General features: G+C 41.2%; 1 protein-coding gene across 2 annotated transcripts; it reads left to right on the forward strand.

The window, feature by feature from the left end:
- Positions 1-518: 518 nt before the first annotated feature.
- prdm2a (PR domain containing 2, with ZNF domain a) lies at positions 519-7,979 on the forward strand. 2 transcript variants are annotated; one of them, XM_061272156.1, is made up of 4 exons: positions 519-708; positions 1,712-1,776; positions 2,169-6,156; positions 6,351-7,979. In XM_061272156.1, the coding sequence occupies exon 3, from the start codon at positions 2,226-2,228 to the stop codon at positions 6,138-6,140; it is 3,915 nt and encodes a 1,304-aa protein (XP_061128140.1). In that variant the 5' UTR covers positions 519-708; positions 1,712-1,776; positions 2,169-2,225; the 3' UTR covers positions 6,141-6,156; positions 6,351-7,979. The 2 variants fall into 2 exon arrangements, with proteins under 2 accessions (XP_061128140.1, XP_061128139.1); XM_061272155.1 differs by having other exon boundaries at positions 528-608.
- Positions 7,980-24,730: the final 16,751 nt, after the last annotated feature.

Below are 24,730 nucleotides of genomic sequence, written 5' to 3' on the forward strand. Positions count from 1 at the left end.
ATTCCAAATAAGTACCCCGAGAAGATCCACACAGCATAGGGAGAAAATGCAAACTCCACAGAGGAAGTCTGAAGCTGAGATTCAAACCCAGAACCTCAGAGATCTGAGCCAGATGTGACAACCACTCCTCATTGTTCTGCTAATAAACAAAATAAATAAATAAATGGAAATGATTTAATATTACAAATATGTATATTATATTGTATAGCTGAAGGCACAACCATTATAACCCATACATGAATTTATACTGTATTATTCCGCCATCTGCAGGTCAATGTTATTACATGAAAATTGAATGACATTTAATATCTTCTGTGTTTTGTATTGTTTAATATACCCACAAATGTCATGTTAATGCGTAACGTGTCGTGTAGTCTATTTTTAGAACTGTATTGTTTAAAGCTGACGAAAAACGCTTCTCTTTGCAATGTTGCTTTCGTGTATAGTGTTCCTGAACAAACCTCTCTCTGATTGGTTGAAATTTGACTTCGACTTTTCTAACCCAATCGAAACAAGCATTTATTGCTGGTGCGTGGTGAACACCCAGCTGTTTACAACCTGCACAACAGGGATATGAAATTACTGATCGACATGTGTTTGCAAATCAAGTACGTAATTCAGAAACGTATACAACAACGAACGGTTTTATGCGGACAAGCGTGCTATTAAATGTCCTGTCTAAGTCTGATTTCCAAGTTTTTAGCCAAGGTAAGGTTTGTGTGCTACCCTCGTAGCTAGCTAGTAGCTTAAGTCTGATAATAGAGTATCCTGCAGGATAGTACTGCGCAGATGCATATGTTGACGGTCGTCAAAAGCCTATTACAGATCGCAGCCGTTGTGTTACATGTCGTATATGGTGGCTGTAATCGATATATTAAAGGAGTCGGTGTGTATATCCATGCGCTAGCGAGAAGCCTCTGTCGTCAAAGCTGGAAATGCGACGTGTCGTGTGGACTACTAGCAATGGTGCAAGGACGGCAAGCGTCATCAAGTCAAGTGTGGGAGAGGCACTTGAACGCACCACCACGATAATCATGACTTTGAATTAGAAGATTAAAGCATGATCCCTTGTTGACAGTTATTGCATTTCATATTGAGTGCACCCGAATTAGGTATTAACAGCATTTTAACCTTTATTAGTTTTTTTGTGGCATTTTTGCTAATATTAGCCGTTGGGGTTTTGTCTGAATTATCAATTTACCAAATGTTTAGTTGTTATTTTAGCTGTTTACAATTTCTTTAGGGCCCTCTTGCTATGTACGGCATGTGTATAGTTCAAACAACAATTTACAATTCCTGTTTAAAGACTAAATAAACGTAATTTGCCACATGATCATGGTATTGTCATTGCCCCCCCAAAAATCAGGCATTGTAAAAAACTAAAAATACAAAATTATTTCTTGTCTGTACCCGTGTGTGATTTTTGCACAACTAACATTTGAGTGTGATCATTATAGGATTATAACTGAAGTGCAACATTATTGATGAAAAACCCAGTACATACAAGTGAGATTGACAGAACGATAGTATTTAGAATGCGAGGTTACCCTTTAACCCCACCTCCCCCCAACTCCCTTTGAAACTTTTAGGTGTTTGATGTATTTGAGTGTAATTTTAATGCATCATAATTTAGACAAAGACAGCACAAGTTTTTGTAGCATTACATAGGTATAAAGTCACCTATTTCCTAATGTGTGTCTTCTTTTAACAGTAAGCGAGGTCTGTCGTCATCTTCGATTAAGGCATCCCTATGTCTCTGCACTAACTGCTAAAATGGTAAGTGGAAACAAATTTATAATTGTAGACTCTTACTGTATTTATTGATTTGTCCTTTATTTAGTGAAATAACAGTTTTGTGTGTAGTGCTTGTATTATGGATGGTTTATCAAAGTATTTTTTATACAACTTTCTGATCTTTGTGTTGCAGTGTGTCCTTTAAGTTTTTCAACTTAAAAGTCAACGTTATTTCTTTCTTTCATTAGAATTGGCATATCTCTTTGAACGTACCCTATTTAGTATTTAGAAGAATAAACATGGTCATCTTTTAGAACAGCTTGTCGTCACGAGGGTCATGAGCATGCTGGAGCCTATCCCAATTTATGGGCATTTATGAATATGCCCATCCCTCGCTATTTTTCTAAAATGACATCTATTTATTCCTTCATCAGGTGTGACAACTATAACAGGTCCTTTCTTCAGAGAAGTGGATACAAACTTTAGTGAAAATGGCACAAAGCCCTCACATGTCTGAATTTGGAGATGGGGAGGATCTACAGCAGGAAGATGACGACATTTGTCAAGACAACACCAGGATGGAACCCAACACGCCCGACGTTCATGACTACCTTGGCCATGCTACTCGCCTAGACTGGAAGTCTTTGCCCTGTGAGCACTGTGAGAAGTGTTTTGCCAGCCAACAAGGCTTGGAACGACACATGCATTGTCACACTTTGATGAAGAATATGCCACATACATATCAAAGCAAGAGGGGGAAAACTGCTTCGGCTGGACTCAGCTCTGTGCAGCCTGATGAGCAGGTGCCCGAGCATCATGCTTGCAGCTTCTGTGAGAAGAGATTTGTGACATATACCAACAAACAACAGCATGAGAGCACAGTCCACCAGCAGCATCTGCAAATTGCACGTGTTGAACAAAGTGAAACGCCCCAAGAGGAAAATCATCAGCAGATAATCATCGCAACGTCAAATCCCGCAGCCGAGCTTGCTACAGATGTTGTGGAGAATGAAACGGAACACATTGGAAACTACATGCTTGATGTCTCCAGCAGTGTCTCGCAGAACCTCAGCTTTTACTTTGATGGAAAAATAATGTCAACAAGCACAGTGAGTGGCTGCGAAGCAGCTGAAGTTCATGCTGCGTGTTCAACTTTGCTCGGACTTGATGCCCTGATTGTGGATCCCTCCCAGTTGAACCTGGGGTTAGGTATCGAGTCAATTCTGAGCAACCAAGATCTGCCGGGTCAAGCGTTTGCTAAGAGAAGAACCGCAACACCTCCTCTTCTACCCCAGATTCAAACCGAACTAGAATCAGGGGTGGTGGTATCGTCGTCACCCTCGGAACTAGTGACGTCGTTTATAGAAACTCTACTTCCTCAGAATACAGAGATTTTACTTGCATCCCCAAAACCAACCCCTGGGTTTCCGTCCCCCAAGTTGAATCCGCTCCAAAAAAAGCAGGACACTCATCTTTTAGATGGCCAAACACCTTGCACATCTGTGTCTGCTGCGGCGGGAAGGTTTAAAAGAAGGACAAGCTCTCCACAAAGTTCTCTTCAGCACAACACGACATCTGACGAGGAAGCAGCAATGACAGATACGGATGATGATGCTGTCATTTCGATGTCCACGGACACCCAGTACGGCTCTCCCATGCGGCGGAGTGCCATTGAAAATGCGAAGACTACATCCCAGAAGATTGAGGAACCTCAAGCGATTCCTGTTTCAACAGAGAGCTGGCCTCCTGTGACTGTCGACAACTGCTGTAGTCAGCAACCACTGGATCTCTCCAATTCAATGAAACGAAATAAAGTTGGGACTTCAGATGACGCCGCGCTGGATTTGAGTTTGCAAAAAAAGAGCCCCGAAGAATCTCAGCGGACACCAAATTTAATTTTCCCCTCGGAAGATCATTTAAATGCGTGCATGCAGGAGAGGACCATTCTGAGTGCTGAAGAGGAAAATGTAAGTGTGGCAAACCACGAAGCATCTCTTGTGTCAGACCTCACCATTGTGACAGGTTCAAATATGGTGGACTCTGTCACAGAAGGACTTGTGTATGGACTTTCGCTCCCCTCCTGTCCTCTGAATTCTGCACCCGCCACCCTTACCCCTCTCGGTTTCCCACCGGCTTCACCGTGCACCGTATCGTTTGCACCCCCGGTTCTACCAACCACCCCCTCATTAATCACAGTTCTGGCACCGCCACTATCTATTCCTAGCCCCTCGAGCCAACCAATCCAAGTGCTGGCACCAAATATATCAGCAGAGCCGCTGGTACTTTGCACAGAAGGTGGCATCGATTCTCCACATTGTGATCTAACCTCTGCGTTTGCAGGTACAAATGCTCCAAACCTTGTCACTCTCTCGCATCCACTTGACCCTTCCATAAATCTACCCGGTCACATGTTTCTCACCGATCAAATCTCTCTTGATGCGCCATTACACGAAGACCAAAGCATGTCCGAGGTGCCGTTCACACCCACTGCAGCGTTAAACGACCCCCTTATCAACTCGTACATTACGAGTAACACAGTGCTGATAGAATGCACAATTTCCCTTGAAGCGCCAGGAAATGTTGCCGCTGAGGTTGGCGTGCAAGACAACACGGAGGCTTCAGTATCCACGCAGATGCTTGTTAATCACATAGAACAGCAACACATGCTGTCATTACCCAACACAACAACGGAGAACCCCACCATTCTCATGTCCTCCATCGAAGAGTCCGTTACATTGTCGTCAAGCACCTCGGTGATGCCGGAGTGTCCTGCCGAGGCTGAACCACCACAAGGCCTAGAAGAAGAGGCTACAAATGCGGATGAAGAGGAACATCCTGAAAGAAGGGATTCAGCGGTGGAAGTCACTACTGACAACTCAAACGATGTTGAGAAGGTTGAGGAGACAGAACCACCAAGCGACCCGCCAAGCAACCCCCAAAGTGACGATGCAGCAAGTGACACGGAGCCGCAGACTTTCACCAAGAACTTCATCTGCAATGTCTGCAACCTGCTCTTCCACTCAATGAAAGAACTGGGCCATCACGTCAGCGACCATGCTGAGGAATGGCCCTACAAATGCGAGTTCTGCGTTCTTCTCTTTGAAAAGCCTTCGGCTTTGCTCGACCACCGGTCAAGCCTACACGGTGTTGACAAGACTTACGTTTGTAGTGCATGCCCTAAAGACTTTGTTTATCTTTGCAATCTGAAACAGCACCAGGAGGAATTGCATCCTGCCCAGCAATGTACATTCAAGGAAGAGGAAAAGGGAAAAGTCCGACCTCAGAATTTCAACTACCCCCACAAAACCTCATTGCCTGATGTGTCTGAAGAAGTGAAAGAAAGAAGTGAAGTTAAAAAGGAAGAGAATGAAGTTGACGTGGCTGCTGAAGAATTGTTTACCACAATTAAAATCATGGCCTCAGATGGGGGCAAACTCAAAGTGCCTGATGTCCGTCTTGGCATTAACCAGCATTACCCCAGCTTTAAGCCTCCGCCCTTTCCTTACCATAACAGGTCACCTGCTGGCTCGCAGGCTTCAGCCACAAATTTCACCACCCACAACATTCCGCAAACCTTCAGTACGGCTATTCGGTGCACCAAATGTGGAAAAAGCTTTGATAACATGCCAGAACTGCACAAGCACATCCTGGCTTGTGCCAATGCTAGCGATAAGAGGCGCTACACGCCCAAGAAGAATCCCATCCCTCTCCGACACTTTGCGAAAAGCCAGAACGGAGTCCTGTCCACCACCAATTCAGAAAACGAAAGTAACGCCTCAAACAGAGCCAGCCAGTCCATCAGGACAGAGTCATCAGTCAAATTGAAGTTGAAATTACTGAACAAACGGAAGCGAAAGCTGGTCCAAAAGGTCATGCCCCAGAGGAACAAGTCCTTGCCAGACAAAGTGTCCCCTTCCCACGCGCATGACGACATGTTTGTTTGCCCTCACTGCAGCAGGGAGTTCACAATGCGCCGCAGCCGAACCAAGCACATGGCTGTCTGTCCCAAGAAACCCAGGGAAGCCAGGACAAGGAAAGACGGAGGGATCTCTGTGACAAAGGAAAACGATGGAAGACTTCATAGCGGGGTCTCCCGCACTCACGAGCAACAAGCCTCAGCTCATCCTAGGACACGACTGCAGACATCAGGGCCGCCTAAAAGGCCCGCCTCGCCTACTGAACCAACAAGTTTTTTAAACAAGAGACTCAAACTAGCCATAAAGGAGGAATCAAAAAATGACATTTCCACTTTAAACGAACTTCCTACGGTTCGTACTTTCAACCCTCCTCTTCGTCAGTACACGCGGATTAAACTCACTTCAGCGAAACAACAAAGTGAGCCCACCGCGCCGAGCCGAGAGGAAGCAACTGCTGCAGGCAGCTCTTTGCAAAGTGCTACAATTTGAAGACACTATCTGTCAGGTAGTGTGGAAAATGTTACAAATGAAATAACCTGTGTTATGGCCTTCATTGAAGGCGTGCTCTTTCCAATACAATATCATTTGTCATTGAGCTATAATGGTTCGTAAGAAAATAAGGGCAAATCTTGTCCTCTTCAGTTTGAAGTTATTGATTCAAACAATTTGTTAACGTAATGTATGCTCTATCACTTTTAGGATGATGCGCACCCCTGACACTTCTTCACCCAGCGAAGGCTTAATGTCCATGACGCTGTACAAGAGATGACTGAACCGAGGACAGAAAAACAACTGAACTGAAAACAAATGAACTACTTTTGTGAGTAGAGAGTGTGTGAGAGCTGTGGTAGTTTGGAGTTTAGTACAGTCCTCCATTTGATCAACTTTCCGTCGCCATCCTGGATTTGCACTTTGAAGTTAATCTGACAGCAACGTGTTGTCGAGGAAATGGGGAAGGGTTGAAGCTGAAAGGCCTCTCATTTCTCGCTTGGCGGGCTACTCGCTGAGGATGGCAGGCAGCAATCACTGTCAGCATGGATTTGCACTACTTTTTCCTTATCCGTCGTATGTTGCCTTTTGTGTGGAAATTCTTTCCTGCATGTTTTGTGTTTGTTCTACAGTTGTGTGGTATTTTAAACAATGAATAGGATTTGCCCTTAAACCTAAGACTTAAAAGTCTAATCTGTGGACAGAGCACACAAGTATTACAGCTTCTCTTGAACGTTTTTTAGCTTACGTGTACTGTTGGAAACATGAGAAGAATTATTGAGAATGTTTTTTTTGTGGTGGGGCGGGCGTGGGGTTAATGAGAGAAAAGCTGAGTAAATCCCATCGGTCTCCTTCCTGTGTATCGATATGAAGGTTTTCAGAAAATTTTGATCGCTAATATTTCTGCCATTAATTGCAAATGGTCTGTGGCGTACAAATTGAAGATAGAAGAATTTCAGAAGTGGTGAAAATCAGGACTGTGCTACTATCGTAATAATGTAATACGGTATAGGTTTTGTCTTTTTTTTTTTTTTTAAAGTATTCGTCAACTGTAGAATACAAGCATCCATAATTACTGTTGTTGTAACATTTTATTGTACTACTCTCAATTGTAATGTGAATGCAAAATGCTAAGGTAAATTTGTTTAGTTTTGAAAATGACTGTTGAAGATTTCATCTAATCTCATCTGCATAAATATTCATAAACTACTAGTTTAAACAGGGTACTTAAGTAATTACAGTATATCTCTATCAAATCCTTTTTAACTTGTGGGAATTAAAACACGTGAGAGAGTAATTTTTTCTAAAATATATAACTTTTGTCTCTGCAATTCTTGTAACTCTCCTACAGACTGCATTGTGTTGGATGTACAGGGTGTAAGGGGGACTGCTGTTTGACTGTGAACGTTTGTGTAGCATTTCAAAATAGAAATGGTCATGTATATTTATTATTAATTTAAAACCATGAAATGATATTGAAGTCGGAAGATGATTTGCACTTTTTTTTTCTCCCCTCAAGCGTGTGGCCAAAATAAATGCAGAATGTCTAAAAACTGTTTGTATATTTATTTGCAAGCAGATGCTCGAACAAGTTATTTGAGAAATCAACAACAAGGGGGCGCACTTCTCTCACACCAACCAAAGACTGTAATCGTTGCACGAGATTATTGAATAGACATGATTTTGTAACAGCACTGAAGGTCTGTCTCCTCACTCTCTTTCTCCCCCCAACACACTCTGGAAATATCCGTTTTAAAAAAAGATTTTATCCGACTTAAATCTACAAATGCATTCTATAGTTGTCAACTTTGCAGATTAAAAACTTAATTGTGAACTAAACCGTTTTAGATGAAGTTTTTGATTACAATCAACAAAAGGATGAAAATGCATTCAAGATGATGTGCTTTGACATGAGCCTGTGATTTTGCTGGTCTGTTTTGTTTTGTTCCCCAGGTTGCTGTCATGATGGGCTGAACCTTCAGCATTGCAATTAGATTGGCTTCCAAGAGCAGGATAGAGTAACAGGTAACAAATGCCGGCCTATTGTTTAAAACTCTCCCGCCTTTGTAGAAATTCTGTCTTTCTGTTACAAATGCCGGCCTATTGTTTAAAACTCTCCCGCCTTTGTAGAAATTCTGTCTTTCTGTTAATTTCTTTTGTTTGATGTGGTACTCAGAGATGTCCAGATCAAGATTGTTTGGCTTGAATCCAAGTCCTTTTTTTTTTAAGGCATACTCTTTATGTGCAAATTTCCCCCCCTCTCCTGTTGTATTGCTGTTAATGCTCTCTTTTTCATTCTTTGTCATATTTAATGTGTGACTTAAATGTTAGTAGTTTTTTTGGGGTGGAGGGGGGGATTCAATGAGATTTATGGACCTCTCACCAGGTATTTATTCCCCACTCTATAAACAAACTGCTGCAGTCGTCTCAGGTTTGAAGGGGTGCTTTCGCCAGATGACTTGTTTCAGCTCCAACAGATTTCAATAGGCTTTTCAGTTCAGTTATGAAGATCATAATGCTGTTTGATCTGTTACATACAGAAGAAATCTTAATAGAAATCTATTATGGTGACAGACCCCACTTGTGAAGATTAAAAAAGAAAAAAACACCAAGACTTTGGGTCGGAAATATCTTTCCACGTTTAACATTTAACTTCCTGACTCGTTATGAACCCTATTTTTGGGACAAATCCACAACACACCTCAGACATGAAGATAATGATAAAGGACAATCTGATATACTATATGACAAGGTAGGTCTTACTATTGATTGTACTCTTACTATTGATTGTTTGAATTTTTTGCCTTCTTGTTTTTATATTGTGTCGCGTACTTGTATGTCTATCGTGTTATGTGTCTCGTCACCGTGGGATAGAGAAAAACGTAATTTCGGTCTCTTTGTGTGTTGTGACGTGGAGAGATTGACAATAAAGCTGACTTTGACTTTGACTTTGACTTTGACTTTGACTTTTGTGAATTTGATGTCCTTGGTCAGGGAGGCGCATAATTGAGACAAGAATGGCCTGTTTGTCTTTGTGTTGTGTGTTTAGTGCAATAATCACCTGCTTGTCTTTGTGTGTTTTGGGACATGATCTCTTTGCAAGACATGATAACAAGATCAAGCGTTCAGACACTCAGCGGCTTATTTCTCTCGAGAATATATTGATGCTCTTGAGATTTCATTAGTGGTGTGATTTCATTCGATTATTCAAAATTCTGCTTCTCTGTAGCCCCAGTTAATGTCCTACAGCATTTTATTTGATTTTCCAACATATATTTATATTAAAAAAAAGCCCCGGGAGGAAAAGCCATATGAAACGTGCTATACAAATAAAATTGACATATTGATACAGCAGACTAATGTATCGCGTCAGATTGATTCGGAGTCACTGGTTGGGTAGCCAGGGCTTGCAAATTTCCATTTATTCTTTAAGACAGTTCTGATGGATCCCTATGACCTCTGCCTAGCAGCAAATGATACAAGCAGAAACAAGAATCTGAGCAATCCTCTTGGTCTAAATAGCTATCACTGCTAAATAGTTTTGTTGTGGGTTTCCCAAAAAATGAATTGGGTTGATTTAAGTAGTGTTCTTGTCGTAACTATAAATCACTGGTGCAATGCATCCTAACTTTAATTGAGCCAAGGCACATACTGTTGACATGAGAATAATCCCACTGCACACACAAATATGGGAAATAAGGATAATTTCATCTCAATGTTTTTGCAAATGTATTTCCTTAAGTCCAAGTATGCTTAACTGAACACATGACTGATATACGTACTAGCAGGAAGCATCATTAGGGTCGTGGGTAAATTGAAGCCTTTCCTGACTATAACACCCTGGACTCGTCCTCAGACAATTCCCAGCTAACGTAATGTGAATAGCTAAAGATTGATACATAGGTTAATTGTACATACCTTCTGCCATTTAGTGAAAGAGGATTTAATTCTTATGTGTCACTAGATTTTGCGGGTTAGGGTTTGGAGGTTAATATTTTCGGAGGATCAAAAAGTAAACGGATTGTTTCTTGCATCCTGAAAATAGCTCACGGCTGTGAATCACTGCACGGGTGGAGCTTCTGAATACAACCAGTCAGCGATTCGCAATTGAGCAAACATCTGTGCAGTTGTCCAAAATGATTCTTGACACATGGCCAACATTAAGCCCCCACCACAGAGTCACACAAAGTCCAAGTATCAGTTAAAAGTGGCAACACACTCATCTCTCCGCTCCGTATCGTCAAGGGAGAGTGTCTACCCTGCTGCAGTCGTCGTCTTCTCCCCACCATCTCTCTCTCTCGCACTCACTCTCATGCCACAGTGTCGCACTAGTGAGCAAGGCAAGAGCTACCCGGCAGCACTGATCTCTCATCAGCCGGGCTACGGCCAAACATCAGAGCCAACGAGACACAAAGCTGATGTGCAGTCGTCCGGGTGCAAACCCAAAGGGAGAGATCACGAGACAAACTAGTCAGTCAGAGAAGAAGGGACTTGATTCGCCTGCAACTGCCAACCTGCACTTTCTTCCCTCCTTTCTTCCGCCAAAGACCGCTTTTGCTCCCCGCATCCAGTCATGGAGGAGATGCTCACCTGCAGACGCAGCCCCTTCTCCCAGGTGTTTGGGCGCCAGGGTCAGCTCATGCAAGCCAGTGAGTGTTTACGTCCATAACACATTGCTTGATTGGAAATAACTTTGTTGCCTGAACTTCTGTTTTTGATATTGGGTGTCCAATGCAAAGTATGTCAAGCTGTTATATGTTGAACTTTTTAGTCATCATCTCTTGCCAGCTTGTTGCTCGAGCTTGCATTTCATGTCGTGCATGTCTAGTGGCAAGCATCAGAAGCCATGAGATGCGTTGATGTTGATAGAATGAAACCATCCCATCATTCTCAGGAGAGTGGAAGGAAAATGTGCCAGTGAATTTGCATCCAAATGGGACATATGGGTCTAATAATGTAGTCTCTGGCTGGCAAAATGGAAACTAACTCATCAACCAGGCTGAAATTACATTTAATATTCATGGCTATAAAGAGGGATGCGGCCGTGATAATCCTACATTAAATACTGTTCCTGGTATCATAATGTTTGGATTTTGCAGCAACTTTATTGAACTCAAGGGCATATTATTGAATTTTTTGTTTTTTGGTTCCTTCTCTCCCATATAAAAACAATACAACAAAGAAAAAATACAATATTCAAAAATAAATTGCAAAAGCATAAACATGGTACGTACTTTACATTTCAAAAAGCAAAACTAACAATCCATCAGGTTGGAAACATCAGGTCGGAACTGCTTTGCTTCATTTGAAATAACTGCTGGATAATTTGTAATGACTATTAATTTTTAGTTTGGTGCATGATTTTTAAAATGTTATCTGCAAAACCTTTCAGTATGTTAAACTGGATAAAAATTGGAGTACTCGGTCCTCATATACCCCCCCCCCCCCAAAACGATCTATATGCCTTTGTATTTTATATAGAACATATATTATTGTTTGTCTCGTCTCGTCCGTGTTCTGCCACACCTCAACAGATTAAGTCATGACTAGGACGTGCAATTCTTTCTGGTTTATAAAGTCTTGCTTTAATATAGTATAGCAATCAGTTTATTCAGTGGAAATTGAAGAATCATGACCTTCACCCACCCCCCGTCTCTTCACAAAGGATCGACTTTAGATATATTTGTGTTTGAAACATCTTCATACACACATTTGAGGGAAAAGAGATTGAATGGAGCGTGGTTGCCAACAACACCCACTAACCCGCCAGATATGAATTATTTGGTTTTGGTTTTGTTTTGAATTGTTTTGAGGGCAGAGACTGCATGCCATGTGACATTAAACCTACTCACTGCATAACAAAGGTGTTGCATTCTGTAAAAACACAAATAACACCCTCGGAGCAGTAGAGTGAATGACCTCTGAGTGCAGATTTATCGAAGATTTTTATATGTGTGCTAATGTTTATCTTTTCATCAATAAATCATTATCTTCATGTCGGGCGCAGCTTGGGCGAAGAGAAATATTTTCACAGGACTATTTTAAATGCTCAAAATCCTAAAACAATACATTCATTTTTTTTGCATTCAAAATTAAATAAAAATATTATTATAAATTTAAAAAAACAGTTTCCTCACTCAAGATTAGTTTTGCAACAGAGTAATAAAATCAGCATTAACTCTGACCTTAATAAAGAGAGACACATCATCTGTTGAGCAGTTTATTTGATTTTCTCGTGGTTTTTTTTTTGTACAACGTGCATGTGATGTACAGTAATGTTTTTTTTCTTTAACAAACATGCACCCACACATAACCCAGCGGTCTTCCACATTCCTGAGTCCATAAAGGTCAGTTGTTGTTTTTTTTGTACCAATGACGTTAGATGTCTTTTTTTTTTTTTTTTTGTCTGTAACCCAGTCCCTATGTCTGGATAAGCGACGGCTGCACCGCAATGTGCTTTATAGCAACACATGACGAAGGTGTAGTACGTAAGGCAGAGATGGCTAGCTAAAATTGTACATATATTTGCATGATTAACCGTCATACTTGGATTTACAAAGAGTTACCCCTTGTACTGTATAATAAAAAGAGAATAAGAAATGATTTGCTTACCACTGACTGATGACAAACATTCAGAGCGAGGATGATGCTGTGTGCCTAGAAGGCGATCATATTGAGGAGGATTTTATATTCTTCTGCTTTGACATTTGCTGGATTTGGCATTTGAGTGTGCATGTACGCATGCGCTTGGTTACTCTTTGTTTGGAGTCTCAGCAGAAAACAAAAGCATAGTTTGGACTTAATTTGAAGTGGTTGAGGTCATGAATTTAAAAGAGGCAAAACAACAAACAATACATTTAGTGGTAACATAGTAAGTCTTAAGCCATACCCCCAAAAATGCACTGTACAATGTTCTATGCTAATCAAATTCATTAACATTCTCACACAATATTTGTTTGCTTAAGAACATATTGCAATAATTCATTTTCTAATTCCATGGCGTCTTTTCAGCAATATAATATAATGAAAGCCTTGAAATGACACAAGATGGCACCAAATCACTGGCTCATAGGAACATTATAATTGGTGTCAAGAAAGTAAAAGTTGTGTTTCAGGAAAGAGCTAGCTTTAGCCTTGTTTTTTTAGTGGAAGTCAACTTCATGTTTTTTGCCGCATATGCAAGTACTCACACACTTGGGCTACAATTTGTTTTTTTATCAATTCATTTGTAAACCCTTTATTTTACAATATACTGAGATGAGTTTTTACTGTTTGTTTCAGGGCTCAGGTTCCCAACCATAGAAAGTGATGCTAAAAATTGCACACATGGGTATGCATACGGTCATGCTGCTCGTTATGCATTCGTTACACATACAGTACGTAGCGAATGATGACTTTTCTTCTTTGACATGTTCCCATTTACATTGTGCTGTACGACACACATGTGCACACACGCACTCACCTTTAGTGTTGTTTAGCACTGAGCAAGCAGGGTGCTTTAAACTTAAATGCCAGTGCATATGAATGAAAAAAAAAATCTCTCATCATGCACACGTTGTTATGAATTACAGTCTAACTTAAGTTCTAGCCCCTCCAAGTTATCTATGCTCTTTGAAGCTCATGCTGCAGGCCTTTTGATTTGGGAGAAGGAAGGCAAGCGGGAGATGGAAAGCGGGAGGAGGTATAGGGTGAGAAAGTGTGAGAATAAGAGATGGGTACTATTTTTATAGCCGCAACCTAACATAGTGTCGCACATCTAGTGGAAGACTAATCCGCAGTAGTGCTGGCTTGCAACATCCGAACAGTAATTATAGTGGGATTTTTGTTATCTTTGGCTGTCACCCATCACTGCATCACAAGTCCCTAAAGCAAAGAACTGCCATTCGGGAAAAATCCACAGAGTGTTGCATATATCCAAAGAATATTAGCAGCCTTCTGCTGGGACCCTAACAGAATATATATATACACGCAAGCAAGACTGTGAGTATATGGCACGTGGTACTGCCAGGTGCATAATCCTGTAACAATTCCCCTGCTCCCCACTGGTGCTATGATCTGTTTTCTGCTCACTGTTGTGATGTGGCGTCAAAACTCCCACCCATTGCTCCCATTTGTCAGCAGAGCGTGACAGTTTACCTCCCTGGCTTTGAAACAGTTGAAAAAGAACTCTGGGAAAGTTCTCTGCTGACGTTTGACATTCGACACAAAGTTTGCCCATTTCAGGTACATCACCATCCTTGTGTTCAATAGGAAATTATGTGGTCAGGCATTTTAGATGCTGCGCTAAATCCATCCGCCCACTATCCGAACCGCTTATCCTCACAAAGTTTCCTGGTGAGCTGGAGTTTATGGCAACTGACTTCATGCAAAAGACAGACAACACCCTGGAGTTGTCACGAGTCTGCTTCCCCAATCAGCACCTTGGACAGTTCAGACTCTTGGCTCCTGCCCCTATGGTCTTGTTATGCACATTGCGCCACACACACACGCCCCCTCCTTTTCTCACCTCTGCACTCCGCCCACAGCCCGCCCCTCAGTATTCAGCGCTTGTCACTTCACCGGCTCCCAACTCATCAATTATCCTATTTAAAACCTGCACTCCCGTCAGTCCTTGTCAGTTCGTCCTGTTATGCTACCCGTGTTGCTACCTGCTCGCATTTTTGTTGTTTCCTGTTGCCGAACCTGACCGACTACCCCAGAACGCCGCCTCCCCCGACCTGTTGCCCGCCTTTGACCACGATTTCACCTTACGTCCTGTTTGCTTGTTGCCTCAATCAGTGATTGTCCTCGCCTCACCCTCCTGCTGCACCACACTTGCAAGGCGCCAGCTCTCCACTTCCCCTCTCCCTCTGTTCAATTAACAAGACTCGTGTTGCAATTGGTTGTCCTGCCTGGTTCGTTACACGACTCGTTAGTAGTCAGTTAGATATACAACCAAAATCTGTCTGCCTGCACTTTGATCAAATCCACTCAAATTGTGTTACACCACCAGCCCCGTCTAGAACTAAGATGTGCTTTTAGTTGGTCTAAAGATTAGTCTACTTTCTGCTTCCAGATTGTCAGGTGTGCCAGGAGGGGGATGGATTGTAGTTGAAAATGCCACCCAACATGCGTGGTCTGCCTAGTTTCAAAACACACTAAAAGAGACCCGCACCTGCAAAAATTCAACATTTGGCAGTTTCAGTTGCTCGAGCAATGTCTCCAAAAATAGAGCCCGAATAATTACCCAGTACCACCAAAGCATAGCGATACTGTTAAAGCGAACATTAAAAAAGATAATTTTCTCTAGGGTAGTTTAGTTCTGTTTCTTTTCTCACCTAATATCATCCTTCTAATACCCCACATTAAAAGATGGGTTCATAAAGCAGCGCAGAGGTGGACCTGATATGAATTTTTAAACTGGGACCACTCTTTGAAGAGATTAATTCCTCTTGGTCTTCCACATGCACATGCACAGATTTAACTAACCTCCTTGCTGGATGGGCTCTCCTGCAGTGAGAGATTAGCTTTGTGGACTTGCTGCTGCTAATCATGTGAAAGAGTAACGTTGAATTACTTTGTCCTATGAGATCAGTTAGTTAGAAGTTTTTTTTTTGTTTTTTTTTCACATTTGTTCCCCTTTGTTTTTGTGGTTCAGGTACAGATTTTACAGAAGCATTTTCACTCTACTCATTTGTATGTACAAGATGTAGGAACCCAAGAGAGGTATATAATCCAGTCTCTGGGATGCGGGGGGAAATAAATTCACCCCTTTAAGTGCTTCAGACTCAGATACAGGCTCACTATAGGGTTTGGAGATGCTCATTTACACAGTGCAGAGAAGAGCAGGTTCTTAAAGCGGAAGAAATTAAGTCTTTTCAATCTATTCAGTTTGCACTTGCTGGATGGCTGTAAAAACATAATCATGTGTCCTTTTTCTTTTTAGTTAAGTTTCATTACAACATCCTTTAGTGATCTCTGTAATAATGAAAATAATAATAAGAGTTCTATAAGGGCGGCATGGTGTGGAGTCTGCATGTTGTCCCCGTGCCTGCAAGCCTCTGGATACTTTGTTTTTTTCACACAATCCAAAGTCATGCTTGGTAGGCCGATTGACCTCTACAAATTGTCGGTAAGTGTGAGTGTGAATGGTTGTGTGCCCTGCAATTGGCTAGCGACCAGTTTATGGTGTGGCCCGCCTACTGCCCAAAGACAGCTGGCATAGGCTCCAGCCGGCTCGCAACCCTCGTGAGAAAAAGCGGTTCAGAAAATGGATGGCTGGAGTTCTATTTGTGACATGTGATTTGTGTCTGTTAAAGAAAATTCTTTTCAGACCTCTGACAATGACCATGGTCAAATAACCCTGCTTTGGGCTGGTGCATGCAAAGTAGGCTGTTACAAATCTGAATGTCAAGTCTACATACCGTTTCCTATATTTTATCCTTACAAAGTGTTTACATCAGCACACAGTTTTCAAAAAGAATAAATAGTGTTTGATTCCTTCAAAGATTGTGCACCTCTTTTGCTTATCACCATTCTGCAAGTGATGCTGTTTTTCACTGCAGCTTTCTCTGCTCTGTTTTGCTGTTGTTGTTGTTGAGGCACGAGTCAGACGGCATTATCGTGACAACATCGTGGCTTCAGTTCACTATGCAGTTTGCCCCAGAAAGGCAAAACTTGTGATGCCGGATTACTGCTTTTGGTGGGGTGGATCAATTCAAGGTCCTTTTATATCTGTTTTCAAGGAAAAAAAGTTTCAGCATGATGCAACTCTTACCAAGAACAGTTTCTGAACGGTTCATGAACTTTTAGACATTTTTCTGCACTAGTGGGTACATTCCAGCAGGATGCACATTGATATGAATGGCGCCAAACATCAAATGAAACATGCAGAATATGTCCAGCTCATAACCACAGATGAAGGCGCGTCATTCATGTGCACCACAGAGCAACTGGTTGTTATTATGTGCAGCCTCCCTCTCCAAATATAGAGATTAAGCTTCATACATGGGGGAGCCTATGAACTGTAGAAATAATTCCTCTTGATTTCATTACATTGTCAATTTTAGGTTCATCCTGACAGCTCAATACCCCAAGCTTTATGGCAGTAGTTTATTTGTACGCAAACATTAAAAATGACTTCTGCCCCAATTATTGAGCAAGCTTCTACTGACTGACTACCGACTGGAATTCTGATCCAGCTATGAACCAAGCCACTCAAAATGTCTCCTATGAAGAATTTGACTAAACTTTGACATAACAGTTTCTCGACTCTTACTTATTTTATTCTCATAAATATTCAGTATTTGAAGTCCTACTCTGGAAAAGAACAACAAATGTATTGAACAAAACATTTTCAGTATCTTTAGTCATCACCGTGGGCTTTATTTCATAACGTTGCATTTTACCCCAAAGTATTGTACAGCTGACTCGGACAATGTCATCAATTGTAACATTTATTGTAACTTTTTATGTTTGAGATCAAGTCATGCATGTTCTGTGTGTTGCACAGGAATTTTCCTTGATAATTAGTTTGAACACTGTAGGTCAAAAGAGTTTAAGTTTAGAAACACCATTGTCAAAATTGTTACAATTGTCCCCGAGCTCCCCTGCCAGTCACCATTTCCAGTCGTCCTTTTGTTTGTGTTGCTTTTAAGATGCCCACATTTGGGAAACTGAACAACCAGTTCCGCCTGTGTCTCTCCTCTTGACAGTAGTGCCGCTTGCTCACAACGAGAGTGCAAGGGGAGTTGGACGGCTTATTGAGCTGTATATAATGTAACAGTTTATCCACTTGTTGCGCTGGGAGCTGAAATAAATAACCATGGCAGTGGCTTCTCTGTCCGCATGGAAATTGGGATCCTGCAAAATAATCAGCATTTCTAATCTGATTGTGTTTTCCCTCCCGTAACTGTAATAGAATACAGTTACATTTTTTGTTTATGCTGAACTCTGACTGGTTCATGCGTTCCACTTCTGGCAGGACCTGACTGCAGCACAGCTGGAAGCACATGACCAGTCTCCATCTGCTTGATTCACTGGCCAATTTCGGGCAATTCCGGAACTAACAGACTTAAACAGCTTCTTTCAGAGCGGCATTTCCAGTGGACTGGACACTATTTTCTGATCATTGAATCCGACCGGGGTCCATTGGTTCTGAGGCTGTCAAATCGAGGTTCACCTGTACTTCCAAAATCATTCAGTATAAGTGTCATTTTATTCAGAAGCGTGAAATTACAAAAATGTGCTGCTGCCTACAGGCTTGGCATACATACGACAGCTGTTGATTTAGTTTTGGGTCTAATCTCCATCTTATTATTGCTTGCTAAATTGTACTTAGCGGCATTTTAGGAGCTCACGCTTCCTTGCTGCTTGCAGACTTTGTCAATGTAGACTTTTAGCCGAAAATTAAAATGATAAAAAGACAGAGCATCACAATCAGTGTGAGCATAGAGTTTCCGATGTAGTGTTGTACCAAATGACTTCCTTTCTGGCACTTTTGCGAGGCATCTGTAATCCTCACTAATCACTGCAAGTTGATTGTTACTGTTTCAAAACGCTTTTCCTACTCTCCGCTATTCAAATGGCACACACTTTTTTTTTTCCCGGCTGCATTTATCGCTGCTGGCAGGTGGATGATGTGTCAACAGTGGCATACAATCCCTCTGCTAAGCACACCAGTCCTCGTCTTTAATCCCTCAGTTGCCTGTATCTTAATCCTTACTTAAGGCGTCTTTGGGCTCGCATCTAGACAATCCATCTGTGCCGAGCTGTGAGACGAGAGAGCATTGATCGGTGATAATGGCTGAATTTAATCCCCCAAAACATATAAACCACTATTTCACACTTCAACGCAATAAAAAGCCCCTGTTGAGACTTTGAGAGCCCCGAGTTTGAAATGTTTTTTGTTTACTTGCAGCAGTTGCGACTTAAGTTGGGGAAATGTTCCCAAACATATTTGGCAGCCCCCATAATAAAACATTGACTGAGTCTCTTTCATTGCAATTTTTAAGGGGTTTCTAAAGCATAGCTGGTCTCAGTTATTCATTCTGACAAATATTCCCCCTCATTCGATCTAGGAATAGCCATCCAGTCTTCTTATATCAAACCAGTGTGTTGAAAATGGAATGAGGACTCACAGAGGGCCCGTGGCAGAAATGTTATTGCTCTCTATTTAATAAGCATGATCTGCTTTGGAAAAATTGGTCGGTCCCCTTTTGTCACATCCTGAAACGAGAGAAAAATCATTCTCGTTTTTAACGCACACAAAATGTTATGAAGGGCAATGTATTACCCTGAGACCGTATGATAAAAAGTGATGACCTCCAAATTGAAGCTGCAGTCTCAACAACTCAAGACAAAAATGTACCCGTGTATTCTATTCTCTCAACAGCACTTGTAAAGACTGAAAAGCCACATAACAGAACAAAAACAATATCCCATCAATCCCAATGAAGCTTTAATGGATGGGCTGACTGTTTTAAACTCCAGTTTCCATGTCGATATTGTCCTGAGTGGATTAACACTGCTGATTTTCTATGGTGAAGGTCTGCAACTGAAAACCAGGAGGACACTGTGGCTTTGTGCCAGCAGGCGAGGTCGTCGAGTGCCCACAACAATGGAATGCTGATTTGAGCAAAATAAACTAAGAGCTAAACTAAGAGCTAACTCTAACCCTTATTTACATCTTGAATCATTAATGAAATCAGACATTTGTGACAAATGGAGAAAGACATCCTGCTCATTTCTAATCCAAATTACAAACTTGATAAAAGGGTAGAAAAAAAACTAAGAAAACGGCGCAACGATACGTTTAAGACAATTTAACAAAATCCACACATTGCAAAAGACTACTTTTAGATAATTGATCCAAAGTTGCAGTGCATTGAACACAGCGGCAACTTCCTCTTTTGAGTTCTCTCCCTGAATGCTCGCAGACATTTAAAATTGCACCTTTCACTGTAATTCCATCAGGCAGAGGCGAGCTGTTGCTTTGCAGCGAGAGTCGAGCTGTTAGACTGGGCTGACCCCTCAACGCTGTCTAACCCAATCATTTCAGCAATCAGTGTGACATTTAACTCCTGACACAATTAGTCAACTCCAGGGAATTAGAGGAGAGGTTTACATAGATAGTGATGCCTTTAACTTTATTTCGCCTTTAACTTATTAAGTGGTCCACAACCATTCAAAAGCAATGCAGTTAGACAGCTGAAGCAATAAGTGCGGTTTAGTTTGATCAGATCTCCTTGATGAAAAGCAAACAGTTTTTACCTGACAGGGGACCGCTGTTATGCGTGTAATCCCTTTTTGTTTTGGTGATGTAGTGCCGACAGCAGCTTGCAGCTTCCTTGGCCTCATCAGTGGTGATGACTAGAAAAGAAATTGTTCTCGTCAGGTGTAGAAACAGACTGCCCAGCCCCTCCTGGGGAAACTAGTATGGACAGGCATTGTAGTATAATCACTCAATTCCAAAGAATTATGTTGGAACTCAGGAGAAATTAACTGTGTTACCTGACTGCAACCACCAGAGGTGCTGTTGATTCTGACTCGACTCGAACAGTCCAACAGAGAGAAGCTAGTCAGTGTTATCTTTTTAGTAATGTATTTGCTATATTTGGAAAATTTTCGTGAACCCTATAGTATTTATTTTTGTGACTTTAATTGCTGCTGCAGCGAAAAAAAAAAGATAATTGAGCGCAATCCTTTTGGCATTGTGTTCTGTATGACAAGAAAGGCTTGTGGAAGGCAATCACAGAATCACTTGCTCAGTGTCCATTTATACATTTCAAAAGCAGTGATTTGCCAACATATCGGCAAGTCTTGACCTGAGCTATGTGCGCCCAAGTTCATCTTGCCTAGAAATGCTGCTCGTCTGGACGTCAGATTAATGTGATACGTCACGATCTTATCCGAGCTATCAAGTGTCTCAAACTAAGGTCGAAAGGAGTTATGTGTTTAGTTTGATTGTAGTATGTTAGTTTTATTGGCAGTCCAGCTGTGAGGATTTTAGGACGAACCCCAGTTTCAGATCAGTCGGGTCGACATGACATTACCATGGGATGTCAATGGCAACTAACAAACAGCACTTCAGACTGATCAGACAAGGATTCTCCTATCCCTTTAAAAAAAACGAAAACAAATCAGTGTTCATTTTAACCATGGTCGATCAAGGCAAGCAGCTTTTGTTCAGTCAAGACAAGCGGCTTTTGTTCAGTGTATGATATCTCCCAAAAACTATCAATGATTATTGAACTTTCAAACCACAAGAGTGCGATTATGTGTTTGCTTGCTAGATATATAAAACATAATCTTATTTAGGCCAGCTCCTCATCAGTCTGAATGTTTTCATGCTTTCATTAACTGCTCCATGTTTGCTAATGCACTCAGCATTAGCCAAGTCCTGTTCATCTCTGGGTTCAGACAGAGTGCGTAATCCACTTAGAGAGGACTCATTTCACTCCAAGAGTGGCATCACTGCAAGAAAAATCCAATCTCGCCTCAGTGTGGGTGTGACGTTTAACTCCTGAGCTATTTTATCAGGGCCCCGGTGTATGTGTTTTAGCTGTTTGAACGAGTAAAATGAAAGGCTGCTGTGACACCAAACGCAAGCAAACATTCCTTTGTCTCTCGACACTTGGCCCAATTCCAAACTGTGACAGCATTTACAAAGACGTGTCATCTTGCACTTGAGTGATAAATTGGATAAGGCTCACTCTCAGACCACCCTAGATCAATAAATAAATCAAGACCCTAAAAATTTGAAGTTGATAAAGTTGTTAAATTTTGATAGATCTTGCCAGACTTTGGTTTGCTGCTTGTTCTTTATGACCCAAACTGACCTGAACCAGCATGTCCATATCCCACAAGATTCCAGACTTTTCTCACCAAATACCGTGTTTTTTCCCCTTTACTTCCTCTAAGAGCTAATTACCTTAGCATTATACTTTTATGTCCCTTCTAGGATTTGTTTCGTTTCTAGTGATAGCAAAATCAAGCTTTATGTCAACTTGCACCAAAATAATATACAGTAATCCCTTGCCACTTCGTGCTTCACCTATTGTGGCTTCACTATTTTTGTGGGGTTTTATAAGAAAATAATGGAAACAAATAATTTGTGGCAAACTAGACCAACCAACCAGGAGTGACGGGAGAATAAATTCACGCCCTGATGAGGAGCTAACGCAATAAGCGCTGCTAGCGGTGCGTGGCTGTGAACAATGCGGACGTGACTGAGGACAAGCACGGGAGGTGCGGCAGCAGAAGTTACAATAATTAATCAATTAATTGACAACTCATTGACAATGAAATTAGTTAATAATTTGATTTGATTGACCTACATAAACTGACAAAAAAAAAATCACCCTGAGAATTAAAATTCAATTCAGCAATAGAAATACCCTGCCCAACTTTTCATTATAATTGTAGAAATCATCTTTTTTTTAGCTAAATTAAGTAATGGTCGGATATAATGCTCATATCCATTTCACAGGCAAAAGGTTTTTGTTAATCATTTAAGAGAAGCCTACAAATTGGAAGAAGTGTCAATGATGTGGAAGTGAAACATCAGATTTAAAAAATAAAAATAACAAAGAGATATACATAATCCAGGTTTGTCCTCTTTTTATGTCTAAAACAGGATTATTGCGTCCAATTGGGCTCATTGGGAATACAGACTTCCATTCCTCACATTCAGCACAGAGTTTTTATAAGCCGAAACCAGATGACAGTTTTATTTGGAACATGTTGAAAATGTGACATGTCTGAAAGTTGGCAGCTCCCATTTTGGGAAAGATTTTGACAGCATTGTTGAACTTTGCTTTGTGTCAACTCTCACGCCAGACACTTTTGCTCTCATCCTTTTTTGGAATGGAATACATGGATAAAATCATGATTTTTAGTGCAAAATATTGTAGTCTATATTTCCATGTAGAATGGATATTCTTAACAAAGTTGTAGCATACTAAATCCTACGAACACACAAATGAAAGTTCATTAAAAGCTTTAATGATTTTGGAACAGATCCACCTGAAATTTGTTTGGATTTAGAAGTCAAACATTTCTCTAGAAATGATCTCTTCCTGCCTTAACTCTAATCCTCATCACATGCGTGATTGCCTAATCACACGAGTCTTACTGTTTGTCTCATCTCATCACTCCTTCTTTTGGAATATGAGAAAAAAAATGCCAACGTCAAAGCCAAATGTGCAGGTCTTGTGGGGTACCCAAATATTGGGGAGGAGAAATCTAGGCCTGACTCATGATGCAAATGAGGCAAACAAACAAAATGTTTAATGAAAACACAAGCTCCCTAATGGAGGTAGCTTGAGGCTAAAACTCATTAAACATTCCATTAAACTTTGGTGCCTGGAGTCTGTTTATGAGCATCCAATGTTTATAAGGTCACAATAAAATGAGATGAAGCCGGTGCAAACATTAATCCGATTTCGCCTTTTGTCGCAAGACATCAGATACTATAGTTATTCTATTTATTGCACCAAAAAGGGGCACACATTCAAGCTGCTATGTAATCCCTCCAACAATTGCAGATGTTGTTTCAAGTGCCGCACAAAAACATGAGAATGAGGACAGAGAGACTGTGCGAGCTGCTGTGCAAAGCTCAGCAGAGAATTGATCAAAAATCAAGGGGGACTCGTCAGCTGCTGGAGGGGCGGTTATGATGAGCCAGGCTGTGTTTTTTTCCACGCACGCATATACAGTGACACACATTCCATTTTGAAACCCGTCACCTCGGAAGCCCATATCTGTTTTTGCTCAGCCAGTTCCGGTGCTAATGGATATGATTAGTTGAGTCTAATGAGCTCTGTAGAGAGTAGCGTTCTGGTTGCTGTGTACTGCTTTGCAACTACAGAACCCCCTTGGGAACTGCTACATCCAGCAAACGATGTGTGTTCTGACTAATTGAGCAGTTTTTCATTTCCGCAGATCTCTCTTGTGTAGTGAAAGGAAGATGGACGTAGTAGCAAATGTATGCGTTGTTGAATGTCTAATACGTGTTGTAGGCTACCTGAGTGTGCTGTTGGCACGTATGTATGGAGTGAACCAAGTGTGGGACAGTTTGGAATGATGTACCTCAATTCACTCAATGACGCAGTTATATTTGGAGTATATAGTTGTCCTGCTGTGCTTGCAAAAAAACATGAGAAATTGATCCCCAAAACATTTAGAAAGGTATTGGTGAATGTTTCTGGTATATTCATAAATTAAACATACCCAAAACCATTGTCCTGAAATACTTCTACATAACTTCAAACTATTCTTATATTAACTTGAAAAATGAATTGCTTACAAATGATTTATATTTGTTTGCACTGGTTAGACCCCCTTTAAACTGGATATGTGAACACAAACAATGCAGCAACACACACAGACAGATATCACGATAGTCACTGGCAGTCATTATTTGTTCTTTGCCACAAATGCACAATATTATTGCAGCTTACTGAACCACTTGGTTTTGAAACTCTTCCTTGAGTATTTTGTATGTCTATTCTATACTGCTCCCTGGTGGCCAAGACACACACACGCACGCGCGTACGATCTCTTTCGATGAATATGGAGAACTAACGAACGCTGCATCACTGCACCTCAAG

The sequence above is a fragment of the Syngnathus typhle genome, linkage group LG2, assembly GCF_033458585.1.
Source record: "Syngnathus typhle isolate RoL2023-S1 ecotype Sweden linkage group LG2, RoL_Styp_1.0, whole genome shotgun sequence".
Classification (NCBI taxonomy): domain Eukaryota; kingdom Metazoa; phylum Chordata; class Actinopteri; order Syngnathiformes; family Syngnathidae; genus Syngnathus; species Syngnathus typhle.